Here is a 22,040-nt window from a genome sequence, read left to right on the forward strand (position 1 = left end):
AGTCTTCTGGGGGAGAGGCCTGGGAGGGAGCCTGTCTGTCCCCATTCCCCCTGGGTCCAAGGATGCCAAGGACAGCTGCAGGACCTGCCCTTCAGACCTGCTCTGCTGGGGGCTGCAGTTTCATGGAGGTGGCATCTCGGGCAGCTGGGGGTGGGGGGCTGGTCCATCTCCCAGGGTCCCACAGGGCCCCCAAGGGGAGCAGGTGGCGACTGTGCCTGTCCCATCTGTCTCCAGTTCTGGCAGCTCTACAATGCTGTCACATTGTTCGAGCTCTCCACCCACGAGGAATGCAGAGAGTGGCAGGTATGGTGCGTGTGTGCCTGTTTGCCTTCTGTCTGCATGTCTGTGTCTGGCTGTCACTGTGTCAGTGTCTGTCTGCCTGCCGGCCTGCCTGTCTGTGGAAGGCTGGGCCGGTGTGGGGAGAATTCTGTCTTTGGCCACTTCTTTTTCTTGGCCTTGGGCCCGGGCTGCCCCAAGTTCTCTGCCACTGGGCCCTGGGGGTGGTGGGAGGGATTTCGGGCGGCTGGGACCCTTCCAGGTCTGTGAGCCAAGGAGGCTCCACAGGGCCCCCACTCCCCCTTCTGCTGGTGGCTCTGCGGTCCTGGGGCGGTGACCGCCGCACGGGGGCGCTGAGCCAAGCTTCTTGCCGCCCTGCCTGGGCGCCGCGGATCTCCTAGGTGTTCGTGCTGGCGCTCACCTTCCTCGTCCTCTTCCTGGGCAACTTCCTGACTACGCTCAAGGTTGTGCACGCCAAACTCCAGCAGAACAGAAACAAAATGAAGAAGCCGTAGCCTCGGCCGGAAACCTGCCGGAGCTCCAAGCGGGAGCGAGACTGAGAGGCCACGAGCCTCGGACTCACGTGCCCCGGCCCGGCTCGGAGGTCCTGGGCTTCCCGGCGGCCGGGGCAGCGGCATCTCGGGCCAGCACGGTGATGGAGAGCGTCCCGCCCGACACGGAATGTGATGGTGCCTGTCCTGGAAGTATTAGCCCTATTTATGACGTATTTAATACCAGGTCCCCCGCGTCCCCACAGCTGCTCTCGGCAGAGGCCCAGTCCGGGTCGGTCTTCCTGGGGAGGGACCCGAGCCTCAGGGAGCCCCCTTACCCATGCGTGTCCCTTGAGCCCCCGCGGCGGGGTTCGGATGTGCCTCGCGGGGTTGGATTTCTGCTGCCCTGCCGCCTACGGTGTCCCGGTGCAGGGACGGTGGGTGACACCTTCGGCATCCTGTGGCGCCCCCTCCCCTGGGCCACGCTGCCTCCGCTGTGAGCCCCCCGCACGGCCCTCACCTCGGGGCGGGGTTATTTAAGTTCTCAGAGAACCACAGCCTGTCGCTCCCTTGTGCTCTTCCTGCTCCCTGAGTCTCCCGCCTGCTGGCCGAGACGTGAGAGGCGGCCTGGGATGGGAGTTTTAAGGAAGGCTACCACCAGGGGGCGCCCCAGCCTGAGCGTTGAGAGGCTGCCGGTTCCGAGGTCGCTGAAAGTCCCAGTCGACTCGACTCTTGGTTTGCTAGCGCACACCCTTCAGCTCACCTTTCCCCCTAGTTTTAAATTTTGGGTTACTGGGGATCAAACCTAGAGCTTTCATACTGAGCCACATCCCCAGTCCATTTTACTTATTTTGAGACAGGGTCTTGCTAAGTTGCCCAGGCTGGGCTCCAACCAAAATCCTCCAGCCTCAGCCTCAGCCTCAGCCGTGCTGTTAGTACTCAGGGAGGGGCGGCTCCAGCAGGCTCATCCCCTGGGGGCCACCTTGTGAGGCCGGGACAGGGGCCCGTCACCCGCCTGGCATCAGATTCCGTGCCAGGAAGGGTGGGGAAGCCGGCAGACTCCATTGAAGGTTCTGTCTCTTCCAGCCTATGGGGCTCAGCTGCCTTTATTTTCCTACTCTGACCAGACTTCTCAGGGGCGTCCACAGTTGGGATTAGTTTCGCCATCAAAGGCATTTCAAATTCTTTAAATTAGTTACATGGGCCGGGGATTTGCCTCAGTGGTTTCGCTGCCTGCCGCGCAAGCACAAGGATCCGAGTTCAATCCCCAGTACAAAAAAAAAAAAAAAAAAAAAATTAGTTACATTTGAGAAGAGACCCCACTACCACCACAGTGATTTCACATAAAAATCCAAATTTTCACTTTCCCTGGAAAAATGGAGAAGACCTGGCCAGGCACCGTGGTGCGCACCTGTAATCCCAGGACTCTGGGAAGCCGAGGCAGGAGGGTTGCAAGCTTGAACCTAGCGTGAGCAATTTAGTGAGATATTGTCTCAAAATGGAAAAAAGGGGGGTGGGGCTGGGGTGTAACTCCAGTGCATAGGCCCTGGGTTCAATCCCCAGAGGATTCTGAAGGGGGAGAAAAAAGACAGATACCACAGCATCCCTGCAAGGCCCCTGGCTTCTAGTCCTGCGCCCCACTATGCCCTTCACGCCTGCCCACCGCGCCTGCCTGGGTGTTCACAGGCCCCTGGGTTTCCCCAGGTTCGGGGTAAACAAATCTTTTCTGTGAAAGCCAGATGGTAAATATTTTAGACTTCTTTGTGGACTACGAGGTCTCTATGGCAACTAGTCTGTAGCTATGGAGCAAGTCACCGATGCATGCAGGAGTGGGTGTGGCCACGTGCCAATAAAACTTTATTTACAAAAGTAGGTAGTGGCCAGGTGTGGCCTACAGGCTGTAGTCTGCTGGTTTCTGCTCCACAGATCATTTGGTTCCCTCCCCAGGGGTGGGGCTTCAGAAGTCGTCTTCCCCAGCAGCCTGACTTGGTCTGGCCAGCAGAGGGAGGCTGAGGCAGGAGGTCCTGGAGAGGCACCGGCCAAGCCCGTGGTTTTTTCTTCAGGTCCCGATCCTAGACCTTCGGCAAGGAGATTGGGGGCGGCTCCAGAATGTGGCTGTCAGGACCGCAGCGCTCCGTAAGCCGTCCCGCGTGGGCGGGTCTGCTGGCATCGGTTGTTAGCTCACAGCTAGAAGTGCACATGCGCGGGCGCTTGACTGTGTAAATGGCCTGACCCTGGCTTGAACAGGACACTGTCAGCTCTGTGAGGCGAGACTCTCATCCTGTCCCCAACAGGGCGCTGTCGGGGGTGGAGACCCGGAGCAGGGTCCAACGAGTGGCCCAGGGAACACTCGACGTTTCCAGGTTGTTTTTTGCCCCGAGCACATGTACCCAGCTCTGAACAGACAGTGGCTCTGCTGAGGCCCTCTGTGTGGGATGGAGGAGGAGGGGTTGACTGGTGCCAGCCGCACATCCGGGGCTGCTGCCTGTGTTGTCCCGATAGGCCCTTCCTGAGCTCCCCGGGGGAAGGAGGAAGAGGCAGGAGGATGCAGTCTGCCTATCTCGGGAGCCCAGGGAGACGGGCACCGGGGAGCAGTGGGCTCGGGTGCCTGTGCGGAGCCAAGCCCACGTTTACCCAGGTACCTGGTGTCTTCCAAGTTCCACGCACGAGTTGGGTGTGCACAGGGGACACATGCGGAGGGCGGGGTCTTGGGGACAAGGGCTGGCCCGTACAGGGACCCTCCCGGCCATCCCGTGAAGCGCGGGCCCACAGGTGAGTCTGAGGACGTCCAGTCCTGGGCGGGTCCACGCCCTCAGCCCAGGGCCGCCCGAGTGGTCACAGCAGCACGCAGAGGCGGCGCTGTTTCTGCCGCTGCGCCTTCTTTAGCGCGCTGAGCGCCACCTTGGCGGCCTCCCGGAACACGTCCTCCACGTTCTCGCGGAACTTGGCCGAGCACTCGAGGTAGAGTGCGGCGCGGATCTGCTGGCAGGCGCTCAGGCCCTGCGGGGAGGAGGCGGTGAGGCAGGGCGGGGCTCGGCCCTTCCCGTTCCGTCCTGTGTGGCCCTGTGGGAGACCCGGGAGTCCCCTGCGGCCCCCACCTCTCCTCTCCAGGGAGATGAGCCGGAAGGTCTCGAGACACAGAGGATCTCTGCGCCCCTCTCCTCGGACAGCACCAATGATTAGGCCATGAGTCGCTACTTAAAAATATTTTTTGAGACAGGGTCTTGTTACAGTAGTTCAGGCTGGCCTTGAACTCAGTGTAGCCCAGACTTGCCTTCAACTTCCAGTGATCCTCCTGCCTCAGTCTCCCAAGTGCTAGGATTACAGGCGTGTGCTAGCATGCCCTGCTAAAATTTTTAAAAACCATATTTACGTTTATTCCTTTTATGAGTCTCCTTATTAATCCACCTTTGTGTTTTCTTTTCTTCTATGTATTTCCCATGCCTCACCCACAAAGTTGTAGGGTTTGGACTTGCCTTTGACTCTCCAGGGTAAGGGACACTTATTTTCTTCATTTTTTTTGCAGTGGTAGGGATTGAACCCAGGGTCTTCACAATGAACTACATCCCCAGCCCCTTTTATTTTTTGAGACGGGGTCTTGCCAATTCTAAGCTACCCAGGCTGGGCTCAAAATTGCATCCTCCTCCCTCAGCCTCGCAGAGTGCTGCAGTTATAGGTGCACCACCACACCCAGTTGAACACCTATTTAAAAACAAGGGCCTGGAGGGCCGGGGATTTACCTCAGTGGCACCGTGCCTGCCTCGAAAGCACAAGGTTGTGAGTTTGATCCCTGGTAGGAAAAACAAACTAAATAAATAAGAACAAGGGCCTGGCCTGTTGTTCCCTCAAGGTAGACAGGACCGGAAGAAGGCTAAGTGGGACCAGCTTTTGGCTGCACTTCTGGTCAGCTATGTGCCCCTGGGCAAGGTACTTAACCCTTCTGGGCCTGAGTTTTTCTAGCTCATCCCTCAGAGGCATGAGGATAAGATGAGGTAAGTACTGTATTCAGTGCTCAGATCCTTGGGCTGTCTCTATTTTAAAATTACTCTTCCAATCTTGGTTGCTTAGCCAGGTGTGGTGGTGCCCGCCTGTAATTCCAGCACTCGGGAGACTGAGGCAAGAGGATCTCAGTGAGTTCAATGCTAGCCTGAACTACATAGTGAGACCCTGTCTCAAAACAACAACAACAACAAAAGAATCCTGCTTGCATCACCCCTGGCAAAGACACTAAGGCAGCCCTAGTGCAGAGGCCAGAGGTCTGGGAGGCCCTCTGGCCATGGCCCCGACTCGGGGGATCATGACCCCTGAGAGCTGGGTGCAGCCCACCTGATTGTAGGTGATGGGCTCCAGCTGGGCTGCCCGAAGCTTCCGCAGCTGCTCCTTGTCCTTCCGAAGGTCGGTCTTGCAGCCAATGAGCACCATGGGGGTCCCACGGCAGAAATGCGTGACCTCTGGGAACCACTGGAGGAGGAGGGGACGTCAGCCAGGAGTGGGATGGCCGGGTCTGGGGGGTGCCCCCCTGTAGGCCGGGCCTCACCTTGATGAGGACGTTGTCATAGCTGATGGGGTTCATGACGTCATAGCATATGAGCACGAGGTGGGTGTTCTGGTAGGAGAGTGGCCGAAGCCGGTCGTAGTCCTCCTGCCCTGTGTCAGAGACAGGTCCCTGTGACCCAGAGCCCCCGATGGCCTGGGGTGGGGCCGCCCACATGCTCCGAGCTGGGCTGATCACCACCAAGTGCTGGGAAAACAGCAAGTTTTTTGTCTTTTGGCACCGGGGGTCTTGGCATGGACCTACATGCCCAGCCCATTTTTATTTTTTAAATTTCATTTATTTATTTATTGGTACCAGGGATCAAACTCAGGACCTTGCACTTGTGAGGCAGGCGTGGTGCCACTGAGCTAAATTCCCAGCCCCTCCATTTTTATTTTTTGAGACAGGGTCTCATTAAGTTATAAAATTATGTAGGCTTCGTTTGAATTTGCAGTCCTCCTGCCTCAGCCTCCCAGAGTGCTGGGATTACAGGCGAGCACCACCACACCGGTGGAGCTGCCAGCAGTTCTGGCCACAATGAGTACCCAGTCCTTGCCTGATGCTCAGGCCAAACGCTTAGACTCTGGAGCCCCTGCCCAGGTATTCTGATCTGGGGGGCTGGGCAGCCATCCAGGAGTAGGAGGGAGGAGTGTGCTACAAATAACAGCGAGCAGCGCCCCCATTCACCCTGGTTAGCTTCTATGGGCTCTGCTACACCTCAGGTTTCCCAGGGAGGGCCTGGCTGAATCGGAACCCAAGACCTGGCTTCCACACTCCTCCGTTCTCTTGCTTTTTTTTTCTTTTCTTTGAGACAGGGTCTAACTATGTAGCCCAGGCTGCCCTTGAAGTCGAGGTGATCCTCCTGCCTCAGCCTCCGGAAGGTGGGGATTACAACTGTGTGCCACTACGCCCAGCAATTTCTCTATTTGTGTGTGTGTGTGTCCGTGTCCCTGGTACTGGGAGTCAAACTTAGGACCTTGTGCTTCCCAGGCAGGCGTGGCACCACTGAACTAAATCCCCAGCCCTTCTCTTGCTTTTTAGAGAAAACTGTAGGTTAACTTTTTATGTTGACAATTTCAAACTTAGAGAAAAATCAAAACCAAGGGTGCAAAAACTTCCGGTAGACAGACTGTTTACACTGCCCCACCTGCTTATCCACATCTCCAGCCCCACACGATCACCGTGCAGGTTCTGAAGCAGCTGAGTGGGGTTTCCTGAGGACATGGTGAGGGGCCTGCACTCGATCCGGTGCCAGGTGTGTTTGGATGTCACCCAGTCACCCATGGTGACCCTTTAGTTTTTCCTAGTCCAGGTGCAGGTGAGGATGCTGCAGTTTAGTCAAAGCACCTGGAATTTTTTGGAAAGTCCCACAGTGGGAACTGAGAGCCTGCAGGTGCGTGGCCGCCCCCATCCCCACCCCTGCAGAAAGGCCAGGGCTGCCTGGGCCCTGAACAGGGACAGCAAGGCCCCCACCCGCCCTGTCCTTGGCTGCAGTGGTGCTGGATGGCGCCAGCCTGCCTAAGCCCTCTCAGGATAAGTGGCCTCTCCTGGCTCCTGGGTCCACCCTCTCCTTGACCCAGCTCTGCCACAGCACAGTGCTTAAGGCCATGGGGGACTAAGCCAGGTACAGTGACACACAGCACTAGGGAGGCTGAGGCAGGAGGATTGCAAGTTCCAGTCCTATCAGGATAAGTGATTGAGACACTGCCTCGGAATAAAAAAGGGCCAAAGATGTACCTCAGTAGTAGAGCAATTCTAGGTTCCAACCCTAGGCAGAGAAAATTCAGGGGATCCAGGGGCAGAAAACACAGGAGTTCAGATCCCAGCTCTGCTGCTCACCTGCTGTGTGACCTTGCCGTGGGCAGGACACCAGTGGGAGCCTGTGTCCTTCCCAGAAAATGGAAATCTTAGTAAACGCTGCCTCACGGGACTGTCACCAGCCATGGGACCACATTCCAGGGACGGCTGTCCGTGCTGTCCTTCAGCCAGAGCCCCAGGGCTGAATGAAGGGGAGGCCCAGACTCCTGCCTCCTGCCCAGCCTGGGGACCCTGGTGAGCAGTGGGGAGCTGGCCCTGGGTCTGCTCCACACACGTCCCCAACTGTCCCCCTCCTGGCTTCTGTCCACAACTTTCCAGCCACGTGGCTGTTCACACTTAATTATCCTGAACTGGTGACACTGGGAGCCAGGACTCCCCAGGGGGAGTGGCTGTTGTCAGTGCCTCGTCTCAGGGTCCCCGGACAGCACAGCCGCTGCCCAGCACCGTCCTCACCAGGCCCCGGCCTCCTGTGCACTCTCCTTGTCCCCTGCAGCCCTTCTGTGAATCCGGTCTCCAATGCTGCTGGGAGAATCGGGGAGCAGCTCCTGCCTCTCATGCGCCACGCATGGATTCTGTCACTTGTGTGGTCCTGGGACAGTTGCCTGTGGATCCCAGGGGACTCCTGTCCACCCATTCACACAAAGAACGACTGTTCTTTAGCCCAGCATGGTGGTGGCGCTCACCTGTAACCCCAGCACTGGGGAGGCTGGGGGAGGACCATAACAAGTTCTAGCCCAGCCTGGGGAACTTAGCAAGACCCTGTCTCAAAATTTTAAAAAAAGGGGGCGGGGATGTAATGGTGTGAAGGCCCTGGGTTTGGTCCTCAGTTCTACAAAAAAAAAAAAAAAAAAAAAAAAAAGAAGCAGCCGAGGGTGATGGCACACACTTGTAATCCTAGCACTGGGGAGGCTGAGGCAGAAGGATCACCCACCAGTTCGGGGGCAGCTAGGCTACATAGTGAAAACACAGCCTCCACATAGGGGCCACCTAGCCTCCCTGGGTATGTACTTCCGGGCTGGCTTGCTGTTCCTCTTCCAGCAGGCTCGCATGTCTGCAAAAAGGTCACCTCCTCCTGGAGTCCTTTCCTGCCGCCTATGAACAACAGCTCCTTAGCAGCCTGACCCATGAGCCTGGCTCTATTGCGCTTCCAAGCACACACTGCCACCTGATGTCCCTTTTCTGGCTGTTGTTCCTCTCCCTGAGGTCAGGGCCACCTCTGTGCAGCTCCCTGTTGCCTCCTGGAACACAGGAGAGCTCAGAAAATGGCGAGCAGAGTAACAAATGCGCCCGTGGGCGAACGAAGTCCTTGGGCTCCGCTTGTGCTTGTGCTCGGCCCCAGTGCTTGCTCTCCAGGCGCCTGACTTCCTGGCCCCAGAGCCGGCAGCAGCCTGGGGGGTGAGCTGGGCAGGAACCTCCTTCCTGGGAGGAGCCCAAGTGGCTTGGAGACCTCAGTCAAGGTTGCACGGGCACCTGTGACGGGGGCGGCAGCAGCTGGTTCCCAGTGCAAGGTCACTGCCAGCCAGTCCGCTCCCAAAGCACCAGCTCAGCCAGGCGTGGTGGAGGCTGAGGCAGGAGGGTTGCAAATTCAAGCTCAGCCTGAGTAATTCAGTGACTCAGCAAGACCGTCTCTCAAAATAAAAAAATGGGCTGGGGATGTAGCTCAAGGTGAAGGCCCCGCATTCAGTCCTCAGTACCGTAAAAACAAATAAGAAAAAACAAAAAAACAAACCAGTTCAAGTTCTCCCAAGAAGCCTTCCCCATAGGAATCAACCCCTGGCCCACAGTCTCCTCAGTGGTAAAGGGATGTGAAAAGCAAGTGAGCCTTGATGGTTAGCCAGGCGCTTATAATCCAGCACTTGGGAGGCTGAGACAGGAGGATACAAGTTCAAGGCCAGCCTGGGTAATTCAGTGAGAGCCTATCTCCAAATAAAACAGAAAGCAGGGCTGGGGCTGAGCTCAGTTGCAGAGCTCTTGCCTAATGTGTGTGAGGCCCTAGATTCCATCTGCAGCACCGATAGCTGCCACCAGCGAATAAAGATGGTGAACGCCACAGTACTCCTCTGAGGCCACCCTGCTCACAAGCACACAGACCTGCAGTGAGTCACCCAAGCCGCACAGCTGAAGGGCAGGGCTGTCCAGGTGCCTTGCTCCTGGTGCACCCAGAAAGAACTGGGGAGCAATACTCAGCCTATCTGCCCAGCCCTAGGCCTGTCTTCTCTGGGTTGCCTTCCTGGCCTAACTCTGTCCACCTCAGCTGTCCCTAGGCCCTACGGGTGCTGCTGTCCCCACACCTCCCTGGTAGGGCTTGAGTGTCCTGGATACCCTGTCCCACCCAGGTCAGGAGTGCCTGCGCCATTCACACCCGTATCTCGGGACCCTGGCACCTTCCTCCCCGGGGTCTTTGTTTCTTTTTCTGAGAAAGGAACTGCCAGACCCTGCCCTGAGCTGGTTAGTAAAGGGCCTGCAGACCACAGCTGGATGTGGTAGGGCACACCTGTGATCCTGCCACTGAGGAGGCTGAGGCAGGAGGATCCCTTCAAGTTTGAGGTCAGCCTGGGCTGCATACTGAGACCCTGTCTCAAAAGGACCTAACCAATCTGTAAATAAAAGCCAGGTGCTCCATACAGAGGATGCGCATGTCTCTGGGGGAGGTGCAGCCGCCCCTCTTCCTGTGGTTGATGGGGCCATGGTGGGCGGAAGTGCAGCTTATCCCACCTGGGTATTTCCTTTGTGCCCTTGCCTCAGCTGCCCTGTCGGGGGCAGAGGTCCCCAAGGCCCAGAGCTGAGCTGAGGAGTGCAGGGTGTCACCAGGCCGAAGTGGTTTCCAGCCCAGGCCGGGGCGCGGTGCGGCAGAGTGACAAGGGAAGCAGCAGAAGAGGAACCCACTTTTACCAGCTGCGGGGCCCACCCACCTGCGCTTCCTCCTGAGACAGGAGGTGCCGGGAGCCTTGCCCTGAGCCCAGAGACCATGATGGGACCCTGGCCTCACCTCACCCCTCACTCCTCCACCTTTCTGGTTCCTTGTTTGAGCTGCTCCTTCACCCCCCTTTTCCGCCTGTCATCAGGCTGGGAGGGGACCCAGTGCTCCCACAAGGCCCCAGGCCCAGGCTAGGTCTGCGGGTGTCTGAAGCCCTCACCCCAGCCTGGGCCTCACCACAGCTTCCGGCCTCTGAGGACCTGACAGGGCGAAGGTGAGGCTGTGGCATGATGGGTGCTTGGGCCCGGCTCCCTCCGCTTCTGCGCTGAGCCCACGGCAGGCACTGTGGTGTCTGCAACGGCTTCCGCAGGAAGGTGACCACGACGTGCAGACTGCCCTTGGTGACAAGGGCCTGGGGCTGGTCAGGGCTGTCCTGAACCTCCACGGTCCCATAGCTTGACTCACTGCTGACGGCCTAGGCCATCCTGTGCTAGAACCTTCTACGCCCCCGGCTGGCTCCTCTCTGGCCTGGCTCTTGCCCTCATTGCCCTGGCCTCTGCCTCTCTCTTAAGAGGGTCACCTGGCCCTCCTCCCACCCTGATGTGTCACTCACTCATCCCACAGTCGCTTCTAGCTGCACTCTCTGACACGCACCGGGGCGACCCAGTAACCACCCCAAGTCGCCTGCTGATGGGGTTTCCTAGGTCTAGGGTGTCCCCAGTCACCATCTTGATTGGGAAGCTACTCAATACCGGGCTCACAGGAACTGTGTAGGGTGGCCTCGAGAGGATCCCTGCTGGGAAACTGGTGCCCCTTGAAGCTGGGCTGAGGGCCAGCACAGAGCCCTGAGTGTCCTGAGTGACAGAAGCACTTAAAAGCATCACAAGTGTGCACCCCTGTAAGCCCCGCACTCAGGAGCTGAGGCAGGCGGGTCAAGGGCAACCTGAACTACATGGCCAGATGCTGTCTCAAAAACACCCTAAGCCAATAAATAAATAAATAAACAAACAAACAAACAGTGAGTCACAAAGAGCACTGGTCATAGCCCAGTGGTAGAGTGCTTGTCTAGCATATGTTTGGGCCCACGTCAGATCCCTAGCGCCATAAAAGCAAAGGAAAACAAAAAATCACTACGACACCTCCGAGGCCCCTGGAGAGCCAGTCCTGTCTCAAGTGCTGTAATCTGATTTAATCCTCATGACGATTTTAGGCCTGATGAGAACACTGAGGCCTGGGTGTCCCCAGTGATACCTCCGGCCTGTTCCCAAACAAGGTGCTCTAAGGAGCTGACAGAGGAGAGGACCTGGGACAGACCCCCAGAGCTGCTGCTTATGAAGGAAGACACTGCCTGGAGGGACAGAGGGATCTGAGGACAGAAGCAGGACAAGGAGAGTGAAAATAAAAGTGTCCCCAAGGACTTTTACTTCCGAGGGGACTGGCCACGCCTCGGGAATTCCTGGGCAGCCCTGGGCTCTCCCTGCTCACCTGGGGCTGCAGGCTGTGCTCTGGGGCAGCCCAGTGGGTCCCCACCCCCAGGGGGATCATGGGAGGCCACTGGAGGGGGGGGACCCCGACATCGGGCCTGCTCAGGCCAGGACAGCAGTGAGAGCCCCGTTGGGAGCCCAGGGAGAGGAGGTCTGGATTTTGGCCCATCCAGGTGAGTGGAGATTGACTCACACGTGCTGGCTGGGCTGTCTGGGGAAGGGACACCCGGAGTCTTGGTTCCACCCAGGTCACTAAACATTGAGTCACAGAGCCGAGTGAGGCTCCGCTTGGGGATTCTGACCTTTGTTCCCAATGTGGTGATGCCCAGAAGGGAAACCAGGTCCTTCTCCTGTTTCTCCCACCCTTACCACACCGTTCTCATGACTGAAATGATTGCCACACTGGCCTAACTCCGATTGGTGACAAGCTCCAGGTGGATGTAGAACCTTATTTTGGGTGTTTTCCAACTCTCTGTCACTTCCTCCCTTCATTTTCTTTTTTGGTACTGGGGATCAAACTCGGGACCTTGCGCTTGTGAGGCAGGCGGCAGAACCACTGAGCTAAATTCCCAACCCTCGCTTTCTTTTTTACTCTTTTTGTAGCAAGAGCTCACCATGTAGCTATGTAGCCCAGTCTGGCCTTGAACTTGTGGCAATCATCCTGCCTCAGCCTCCCAAGCACTAGGATCACAGGCATGCACTACCAAGCCTGGGTTTCTCCATTTATCTTCTACAGTTGTCTAGTTTCCTTCGAGGAAACCAAGTCTAACTGCAGCTATGGAATTCCACATCCCTGACCTGAAATCCATGGGACTCCAGAAGCCTGGGGCACAAAATCGGCATCCACAGGTGCCCTGCATCTCAGACACAGAACCTAACTGCCAGCCACAGAGCCCTCACCGGGGGACTCAGTCCGCAGCCCACGGGCCTGCAGAGACCACAGCACGGAGCCAGCGGTCCTGGAACCCAGAAGGTGGGGGGGTGCAGGGGCGCAGCCCACGTTTTCTAGAGCCACAGGGGAGGAGCAAGCCAGGGCCTCAGCACACAGCGCAGGGAGGCTGGCCAGGGTCCCCTCCATCCACAGCTGCGGGGCAGGTCCCCGGGCTCCTGGCCTGAAGAGCAGGGGTGGCCGGCGTGGGGACTCACCGGCCGTGTCATAGAGGTTCAGGGTCACCTCCTTGCTGCCCACCGTCACGCTGGCCGAGTACTTCTCAAACACCGAGGGCGCGTAGTGCTGCGGGCAGGGGCTCGGTCGGGCTGCAGCGGCGGGAAGCCGGGGTCCGGCCTCCCCCAGTACGTCACCCTCATCCACCCTCCGGGCCCTGGGATTCTCGCGGGGGCGCCCGGGCACTAGGGCTCAGCCGAAGGGCGACTGGAGGGCCGCCCCTCGCCCACCCAGGACCCAGCCCACCCTCGACCCCCGTCCGACCCCCCGCGCGCCAGCGGCCGCACCTCGGGAAAGGCGCCCTGGCTGAACACCATGAGGAGCGACGTCTTGCCGCAGCCACCGTCCCCCACGATCACTATCTTCAGCTCCTTCCTGCCCGGGCCCGAGGCGGCGGGGGCCGGGGCGGCGGGGGCGTCCATCCCCGGAGCCAGCAGCACTGCGGACCGCGCCGCGCCGAGCCGAGCCGAGCCGCGCCGAACCGCGGGCGGAGCCACGCAGGCCCCGCCCCGCGGCACCGCCTCCGCCAGGCAGCCTCCCGGCCCCGCCTCCGCCCGCTCCGAGCTGCGGGGTCCGGGCCCCGGTGCTCACTCCGCACTGCTAGAGAAACTGAGGCGACAGGGATACGGGGTGCTCGGCAGCGAGCGCCCCCCGCCGCTAACGCTGGGCCCCTCAACGGCTGGCTCCGCCCCTGGCTGGGAGGTGCCGCCCTCTAGCGGGGACCCACTGATTTGCCGACTCGCCCGGTAGTTGACACCCGGGTTAGAGCCCAGGTTTCGAGTAGCAAGTGAAGGCTTCAGCTCTGCCCCGTCCTAGTTGTGTGGCTCGGCGCAGATCAGCACCTGGCCTCATTTTCCCCATAGGATGTATCTGCGTGGTACCCGAGAAGATGCAAACTTGTGGGGGCGGTGTCTGCCGCCCACGCCAGGCCTTCTCTCCGTGTTGTGCAGGCCGGCGCTGGGGGACAGGGTTCTGATTCCCTACCCTCCTCCCGCCTCCCCGGGCCGCCGCTCGGGACGTGGCGCCCTCTGCCGGATGATCGAAGCCTGGCCCCAAACCACTAACCACGTGGGTAGCGGCATCCTTGAGTCGGGGCCGGAGGCAGGAATTTAGCGAGACACCATCGGGGAGGGGTAGGGAGATCAGCTGGTCCGCTGGTCCCCTGCACGCGCCCTGGGGGTAATGGTAATCCCACCCCGCCCTGAAATTCCAGGCCTGCGACTTTTAGGAGCACACCCTCCCCAACAGCTCCTGGTTTCGCTCACTCCATGCAGGGAGTTGCTGAGCTCACTCGTGGTCCTGTCCCCTCCGGTACCCCGGGCTGACTGTCCCCTGCCCAGGTGGTGGCAGAGGGATCCCTGGAGCCTAGGCGCAGCAGGTAGGCACCATGGCATGGGCTGATGAGTGCAGCCTCCTGGCTGGGGTAAGTAAAGCTCATTTCTAATAAAACCCTGCCGGCAGCATGGTGGTGGTTGTCAGGACCCAAGAGCTTCGTGCTCTTGACCCCAAAGACTCCATTTTCAAGGTCTCAGCAAAAGTCAAGCAGATTTCACTTTGTAGAGAAACTGCCAACCTGGCAGTTTTGTAAATGCCAAGTTGTTTTCTCCAGCAGGTGCAAGACGAAGTGTGGCCGCCAGAGAGCAGCAGTGACCGCCCGCGGAAACCCATAGACAACAGCCGATCTGGAAGGAGGCCAGGTTCTTAGGTGGGCACCCTCTCCTGTCGCTGGATGGAGGATCTTCTAGGTCAAGGGCTCCATCGATAAATAAATACACATCCAACTCATCTGTTCCTTTTTTGCAACATGTTTATTGAGAAGCAACTGCGTTCCTGCCTGCCCAGAGCTCGAAGTGTTAGGGGCACCAGTCTGATGGAGATCCGAACAGTGTAGGACCACAGCCCGGCAAAGGGGCACTCAGCGTGGGTTTGGGATTAAGTGAGAACCACTTACCTTTGCAGCTAGCCTCGAGCCCTGCACCCAGGACCTGAAGCTCAGGGAGGGAGGGAGGCTGTCCACCCGGCAAGGGGCCTGGGCAGAACTTCCTGAGAAGGCTCAAGAAGCCTGGTTCACCACAATGGTCTGTGGGTGGGTGCCTGCCTTTCCTCAACATCCTTGGACTGCCAGGTGGCACATGCCTGTAAACCCAGCACTCAGGAGGCTGAGACAGGAGGACTACCATGGAGTTCCAGGCCAACCTGGGGTACATGGTTCAAGGCCAGCCTGAACTACATAGCAAGACTGTCAACTTCAAAGGAAAAAAAGCCCCCAGACCTCAGTCTATTTTGTCCACCTGAGAAATGGGGCTAGGTGCTCTACTATCTGTGACAACAAGCTGCAGAGAACAAGCAAAAGCACAGCCCTGCCTGGGAGCAGGCAGAACAGCTGCAACTGCCCCACCCACCCTGCCTGCCCGGCCAGGAGTCTGGCAGAGTCCCAGTCCCCTCTGGCCTCAGTGTTTGATATGGACCCAGCTCTCATGGTGATGGTGAGGCTGAATCTGTAGCTAAAAATACCCAGGAGCCCAGCCAGCTGCTCAGTGCTTCCTTGGAGGCCTCGTGGCTGGCACAGGAGCCAGACACACCTGCCCTCCCCAGGCTGCTTCCAAGTGGCAAGGTGTCCCGGGACCCTCACCACCCTCTTGCTCACAATGGGGTCCTGGAGACAGCGAGCTGGTTCCTGCCACAAGATCTGCTGGGCCCCAGGAAGGTCGGGGAGATACCAGGTGGCTTTTGTGGGGCGAGCTCATGTGTGATTACCCTGCCACAGGGAGGCCAACGGGGACTCTGAGCCTGGAGAGAAATGGGCAAAGTCCAGCTACCACAAGCCAGGTGGGGGCTGATGACGCCCACTTCCGGGGCGTTGGAAACCATAAATCAATTATTTAACACCCGGCTGGTGAGAGATAAAAACCCCAGGCCCAGGAAGGAGCCTGGACACCCAAGGGCCCCGAGGGAGGAAATGGCGACCAGGCCACTTATCTGCCAAGGTACCTGGCACCTGGCCGCAGGTCTCTGCAAGCCCCAGCGGCCACCAGCACTGGAGGGCAGTGACTTTCCACAGCACAAAGCACTGCCCGCACCCAGCCGCTCGCCACCTGCGGTCACAGGTACTGGGGCTGACGCAGAAGTGGAAGCCAGGAGTTCGGGCAACAAGGCAGGATCCTATCTTTTCAACACTTTGGAACGGCTCACAAGGTTACACCCAGTTCTCTGCTCCAGTCCCGCGGGCAGGGGTTGCTGGGGGGTCACAGGCAGCTGGAGAACGCACAGGGTAGGTGACTCCACAACGTTTGGACGCCTCTCTCCTTGGTCCGAGCAGCGGCAGCCATCTCCACCCCCAGGGTCCTAAATAAAGGTCAGATTCCACGCTCAGGCTCCCACTGGAGATGCCCGGAAGGGGCGGGGACACAGGCGGCTCTTAGTAAGGCCGCGCAGGCCACCCCCCAGGCCAGTCGGCCGCCCTTCCGCCGGCGTGGCCCTCTCTCTGCAGGCCACAGCAGCCCCGCCCCAGGATCGGGGTGGCGGTGTACGCCCCCGCTCGGGGGGCGGAGGAGGAGGAACAGAAGGACAGAGCGCCCCGCCCTACCGGGCTCCAGGACGCCGGGGATGCTGGGGGAGGGGAGGCGACGGTCACGGGGTCGGAAGCAGGTACGAGGCTTCCAGTAGGGCCCGGACGCCTCTCCTTTCCCAAGACCCCGATTCACACCCAGAGCCCAGTGCGGCGCTCAACCGCTCGCTCTGGTCCGTCCCAGGGCCTCGCAGATTTCGCTGGGAGAGGAAGACAAACCAATCTGAGCCGAGAGCGCGCGCGGCGGGAGGTGAAGACCCCTCGGGGCTCCGTCCGGAGCAGCGGAGCCCCAGGCGGTCCGGGGAGTTCGGTGAAGTCAAACCGGGAAGGGGAAGCGGAGGTTCCAGGGCCTCAGTAATAGGACCTGGCTCGCTCTCCTCCCTCCCAGGGCTGGGAGAAGCGGGATGAGCCCTTTCTTTAGCAGAGGACATTGGTCACTGAAGACCCAGCTGAGAGCCAACGACAGCACGCAGGCTACTTCCAACCCCGCAGCTCCGGGGCCGGGGTGCCAGCAGACGGCGGGCCCAGGGCCAGGGGAGCCCAAAATAACCCAGACAGCTTCGGCCGGAAGGTGCCACGAGCCCGGGCTCCGGGTGAAGACACCTGGAGCTTGGGTGCTAGTGGTGGCCTCGCGTGGCTGATCCCAAATCAGGCCTCGGCCTCCAGCGAGACTCTAACAACAGGGAAGGAGGAGGAGCCGAGCAGCCGACTGACAACCCCTCCCCTGCCCGAGGCCGGGCCACGTGCTGGGGGGTGGGGTGGGCGGGGATCCGGAGACGGGGGGGGGGCCTCCCCGCGCTGCCACTCCCCGCACCCGGAGCTCACGAAGGCCCAGTGGTGCGGGCCGCTTGGAGGCTGGCCGGTAATCGCGCTTAATCCTCCCACCACCCTCTCGGCAAGCCTCGCCACGGCCACTCTCCGGCAGAGACACCCGCCCAAGGTCACCGGCGTCCACATTCCAACCCACGGCAGCCTGGCCCAGGTGCCCCTCGGTTGAGCACGCAGGTGCCTGCAACAAAGCCTGCCCGGCTCCCCCAGGCCACAGCTCGGCGGTCATGCTGGTTTGGGGGGGCAGGGCGGCAGCGAGATCGGCGCCACCTGGACCCAAATGGCTCGGTCAAAGTAATCGCAAACTAGGGCTCACGTGGGGACAGGGCGTAGAGATCAAGGGCCACGCCATCTCCAGCTGCGGAGCTTCTTGGACACGAGGAGGGGGCGAATTACGCGAGGTCGGCTTGTGTAAGAACAAGAGCCGCACTGAGCAGGAAGCCACTGCTATGTGCCCAGCGCCTACCTCCCAGCCCAGAGGAGCTCAGAACACAACACGGGACCTTGTTAGAAATCCAAGTTCTCAGGTTCCACCTGCTGAATCGAGAACTCGGGGCCAGGGGCCCTTTGCAAGAGGTGGATTCTGATACCGGCTCGAGACAGACTAGCCACCCCAGCTCCATTTTGTAGATGGGGAAGCCGGGGCTCACGAGACCCAGCAGCTTAAGCAAGGTCACAGCTGGTCAGAGGCAGCTGAGGTTTCACAGGGAAACCAGGCCACATGCGCTTGCTCATTTAGGGAAGCAGGAGGAAACTGGGAATCCCAGGACAGGGAGGACAGTCAAGGAAACCTCTTTGTCCAGGAAAGCTGGCCCAGATCTCTGGTTCTCGTGTTCTTTGCCTCTCTAGCACCCGGACATAAGAGGGTGGTTGCTCTACAGTCACCCTAAAATCCCCCACGGGGGCTGGAAGGCAGGGCAGCAGCACCTGGGCTTCCAGGCAGTGGCCTGTGCCTTTCAGAAGGCACCCAGAGCCAGCCCCCCCCGCCAAAAAACCCCGATACTTGTTAGCCTGGCCTCTAGTAAGCAGCTAAATTCGGCAGAGAATTGCCCGCCCCAAATGCCTGACAACAGAAGCTGGCAGGCGGAGCTGAAGTGCCCCAGCAGGCCGCCCATTTCACACTCAGCCGCCACATCTGTGTGGGGGAGGGGCTGCAGAACCAGCCCGGCAGGTGGGGGACACCCGCCCTCCCCTGGGCTGCAGGCCAGAGCTCCTCAGTCTCCCTCACAGCCAGGCACAGGGCTGTCACCTACCTTTGACGGGAGGATTGTCAAACTAGGCCTGCTCCTGCTGTCCAAGGGAAGGAAGGGTTGTCCACTCCGCGGGTAACCGGTTGTTGCCCCTTCTCCAGCCAAGAACCTGGGGAAAGAATGTGGAAGGCCTGTCAGGGCAGCCCCCAGCTTGTGGGTCAGAGACTGTGACTGTCCAAATGCAAACCTGTCGGTATCCTAGACAGACTCGCCAACGCCACCCCCCTTGCACAGCTGCCAAGGCGGCCCTCAGGGTGGAATGGATTGGGGTGGGGGGGTGAGCCACGAAGAGTTCAGCCCAGGCGAGGAGTGGCGGGAGGCGACTCATCTGCATTTCCAAAGGCCCGCCCCGTCAGCATCCCCTCCCCCAGTAAGGCCGAGATCTGAGGCGCTACCGCAGGGTCGGGGCTGGCTCGGGGATCCCGGAGTGGGGGTGGCTGGCGGGTGGGGGAGGCCCACTCGGCTTTCCTAGGCCCCAACCCCCACCAGCAGCCCCAAGGGCTGGGATGGAGGGGTGTGCCCTGGGCGGCCAAATGGGGCATCTGCGGCCACAGCGAGGCCCTCCAGGCCCCAAGTGGGAACAAAAGGGGACACCCGCCCCTGTGGCTCGGCCCTCCAGGGGCGATCGGAAGGCGGGGCCGGTGGGCAGCGGGGGTGGGGGTGGGGTGGCCTGGGGAGCCCTTGACGATGGCTTCCGCCTGCCAGCGAGGTCCCCGAGTCCAGGACGCCACGGTGACCAGGGTCCCCGCCTCCTCGGCCGCAGGCGGCGCGCGCCGCTCCCGAGGCCCGCGGACCCCGGAGCGGCCGGGGCAACCCCTCCCCGGGTCCCCAACGACACCCAGGAGGAAGGTGGACGAGGCGGGCCGGCGCCGTAGGCGCCGCAGCCCTGCCCAGCTGGCCAGCCCGCCCGCCAGCCAGTCATGGCCCCGGCCCCGGCCCAGCCCGCGGCTCTGAGCTGGAAACCTGAAAATAAAACTCGTGTCGGGGAGGGAGGCGAGGGCGCGGGCGGCGAGGTGCTGCGTCATGGTGCCAACATGGACGCCGGCCTTTGTCCTGCCTCGCCCGGGAAGCACGCGCGCCCCCGAGCCCCGACCAGCCGGCTTCGGGGTGCAAGGTCCCCCACAGCCAGAAGGAGAGGGCGCCCCAAGCCAGGTGGGGAGGCTCCCTCGTCTTTTAGGCACCCCCCTCTCCAAAGTACTTCAGTATCTCCTCCCCTCCAAGGCTCAGGTCTGGGGACAGCCAAGGAATAGCTCCACGCCGCTCGAGGGTCGCTGGGGAGACCCTCTTCTCGCCTTTGGGGCACAAGAGGACAAAAAAGGGGGGGGGGATTTGACGACCCCTCCTCATTCTCCCTCCCCGGCCTTCCCCGGCTGCCAAACACAAAGGTCCAGAAACCATTTCCCCTCAGCGCCCAAACATTGCAGCCCTGGCCTGCTCGGTAAACGTTCCTCCAGGGGGTAAAAACTACTATTTTATTTTATTTTTTTTTACTTACCCGCTCAGCCCGGTGCCATGGAGTCTAGAAGATGAAGCTGGGCGGTGGTTTTGGAGATGTTATAAAATATATATACATATATTTTGGATTGTTTAGTTGGGAAAAATGGGGGTTATGGTGTTGGCTTTTTGTTGTTGTTACCTTTTAGTAAGTTACACTCTTATGGCATTTTTCTGCTCCTTCCACGTCTGCAACCTTTCCAGAGTTGGGTTGGCAAAAAGGCGGCTTCGCTGAGGACTGTTTACTGCTCTGGATATAGCAATGGTGTGACCGTCATTAAGAGACAAAAGGCGAAAACACACAGTCAAATCAAACAAAAGGCAAAAGGCGCACCAGCCATCCCAACCACCATAGAAAATACGACCGAGTTATCGTTGGTGTTTGGCTTGAACCAGCTAGGACTTGTTTTCCAGCTTTAATCTAGTTTCCTGTGACGGTTTTCGTCTTTCTACACAAAGAGAAGGTCTTCCTTTTTCTAACCATCCCCCCTCCACCACCACCAAGACGAGAAAAACAGAGCTGTTTTTCTTCAAATAGATCGATTTTCAAAGAGTGTAAACGTTACTGGGAAGGCTGACTAGCATTTATTGCTATAAACATTTTCAAAAGCTTGAAGCTAAAACCTTAAGCTTTATATAAGCAAAATCGTCTAAAAAGCATTTTCACTGGCTCATATTAGACAAGAGACAAAGACAGACATGCAGATGAAGGTTCAGAAAATTAAGGACAGCTCAGCCAACATTAACAAGAAAACTGCACTGCATAAGGACAGAATGGATTGGGTACTTACAATGTAAAAGGTTTTTAGAAACTTAAGAGTAACGACTGCTCACACATTTTTTTGTTGCTGCCATTTCGCTAGTCCTAAAACTATACATTTAAAACATTACCTTGTTAAAAAGAGAGGAGTTATTAAGATGGCCAGGTTTAAGTGTTTAATAGAGGAAACTATATTTAAAAATTTATTGTTCAGTCAAGAGAATACAGATTAAGACAGCGCCAAGCTCCCCCCACCCACCCAAGAAAAAAAAGAGGAAAAAAATTAAATGTCATTTACTTAGGTTTTTTGGAATTCAAAACTGTTAACTGCTGACATTAATGGTGTGCTATGACCTAGTTATACAAGACAAAGATGGATTCCAAGTCATAAGGAAAAATCCAGATCTTTTTAAAAGGTCTTCTTCATTCTTCCAATTTTGAGTCCTTTAGCCTGTTGACAAATGTTAAACAACACATGCAAGCGTCCTGAACTGGATGGTGGAGTCAAAGGAAAAACATTCCCCACTCGCAACAAAGGAAAAACCCACTTGGCCATTTAATTCCATTGCAGAAAAATGGCTCCCCTCATCTGTTGGCCTCTCCTTGGTGTCTGATGAAGGATGTTTTGAGATCAGCGTCTAATAACTCAAACCCTATAGAAGCCGAGCGCTGATTGGCTGCCGCGCCCTGCCGCTCAGCTCCAGCCAATTACCTACCCACGGCCAAATTACAAACCCCGAAAAGAGCCCCAATATGAAATACACCGCCACGAAGCCCCAGTCAGGCGGCTCCTTCGCCTTGGCCGCCCGAGAAGAGAGGCAGAGGGGGCTGTGAACGCGTCCTCGCCAAGCCCGGGAGCCTCGGAGTTGAACTCACAAGATGGAAGCCGCGCGCTGATTGGCCGCCGCCACTCCCGGACCTTTAATAAAGAAAGGGGAAGGGAAAGAAATGCAAAAAAGGGGGGGACTCTGTCGCTGGTGGCTGGAGGAAAGAGGTGGGGTGGTGGTGGAGAAGAGAAGCATGTGTTCAGGACAATTACAGGGCTGTTCCTCTTCAAAAATAAAAACAGAAAGAAAGAAAAAGCTTCCATCACCCAGTTCCAGGCGAGGGCTGCAACCTTCCCAGGCATGCGAATGCTAATACGGTTCAAATCCTGTTTTCCCCTCCCCAGCTCGGCGCCGGGGGGAGGGGGTCGCCGGCCGGAGAGGAAGCCAGAGAGCAGAAACCTCGATTGCAACTCCTCCTGGGTCGACGTCTGTCCACCCCCCCATCGCGGGTCCCAGCGTCCAAACACACATAATCGCCCCCCTAGAAGCCCAGCCCTCTCCCTCGAGTCCCGCGCGCCCACCTCCGGGCTCAGCAGTTTGCAAACACTTGGGGAGACCCGGGGCGCACGCCGAGGCGGCCGCCGCTCGAGGGGTCGCCCCAGCCAGCCGCGGGAGGTAGAGGCCGGGG

General features: G+C 58.8%; 2 protein-coding genes and 1 long non-coding RNA gene across 7 annotated transcripts in view; 1 reads left to right on the plus strand and 2 right to left on the minus strand.

Moving 5' to 3' along the window:
* The window catches only part of Tmem120b (transmembrane protein 120B), a 41,935-nt gene extending 39,296 nt beyond the window's left edge, over positions 1–2,639 (plus strand). The window contains exons 11-12 of the mRNA XM_004843861.3: positions 235–303; positions 678–2,639. Coding sequence (XP_004843918.1) covers positions 235–303; positions 678–791 — 183 coding nt within the window. The 3' untranslated portion in view covers positions 792–2,639. The remainder of the gene's footprint in view (positions 1–234; positions 304–677) is intronic.
* Rhof (ras homolog family member F, filopodia associated) lies at positions 2,598–13,165 on the minus strand. 3 transcript variants are annotated; one of them, XM_004843865.3, is made up of 5 exons: positions 12,973–13,163; positions 12,667–12,754; positions 5,305–5,414; positions 5,094–5,228; positions 2,598–3,767 (listed from the first exon to the last, which is right to left on the minus strand). In XM_004843865.3, exons 1-5 carry the CDS (start codon positions 13,105–13,107, stop codon positions 3,603–3,605), a joined length of 633 nt encoding a protein of 210 aa, XP_004843922.1. In that variant the 5' UTR covers positions 13,108–13,163; the 3' UTR covers positions 2,598–3,602. The 3 variants fall into 3 exon arrangements, with proteins under 3 accessions (XP_004843922.1, XP_021113191.1, XP_021113190.1); XM_021257532.2 differs by having other exon boundaries at positions 5,305–5,508; positions 12,973–13,160; XM_021257531.2 differs by lacking the exon at positions 12,667–12,754 and having other exon boundaries at positions 5,305–5,508; positions 12,973–13,165.
* A 1,309-nt stretch (positions 13,166–14,474) lies between these two features.
* LOC106009289 (uncharacterized) lies at positions 14,475–21,439 on the minus strand. 3 transcript variants are annotated; one of them, XR_002394556.2, is made up of 5 exons: positions 20,884–21,295; positions 20,617–20,696; positions 19,968–20,075; positions 18,335–18,440; positions 14,475–16,030 (listed from the first exon to the last, which is right to left on the minus strand). It is a non-coding gene; the product is annotated as an uncharacterized LOC106009289 (long non-coding RNA). The 3 variants fall into 3 exon arrangements; XR_002394555.2 differs by lacking the exon at positions 20,617–20,696 and having other exon boundaries at positions 21,134–21,439; XR_002394554.2 differs by lacking the exon at positions 20,617–20,696 and having other exon boundaries at positions 20,884–21,439.
* Between the last annotated feature and the right edge of the window lie 601 nt (positions 21,440–22,040).

The sequence above is a fragment of the Heterocephalus glaber genome, unplaced genomic scaffold (assembly GCF_053883595.1).
Source record: "Heterocephalus glaber isolate CG9 unplaced genomic scaffold, H.glaber_assembly_v1.0 deba00001687, whole genome shotgun sequence".
Lineage (NCBI taxonomy): Eukaryota > Metazoa > Chordata > Mammalia > Rodentia > Bathyergidae > Heterocephalus > Heterocephalus glaber.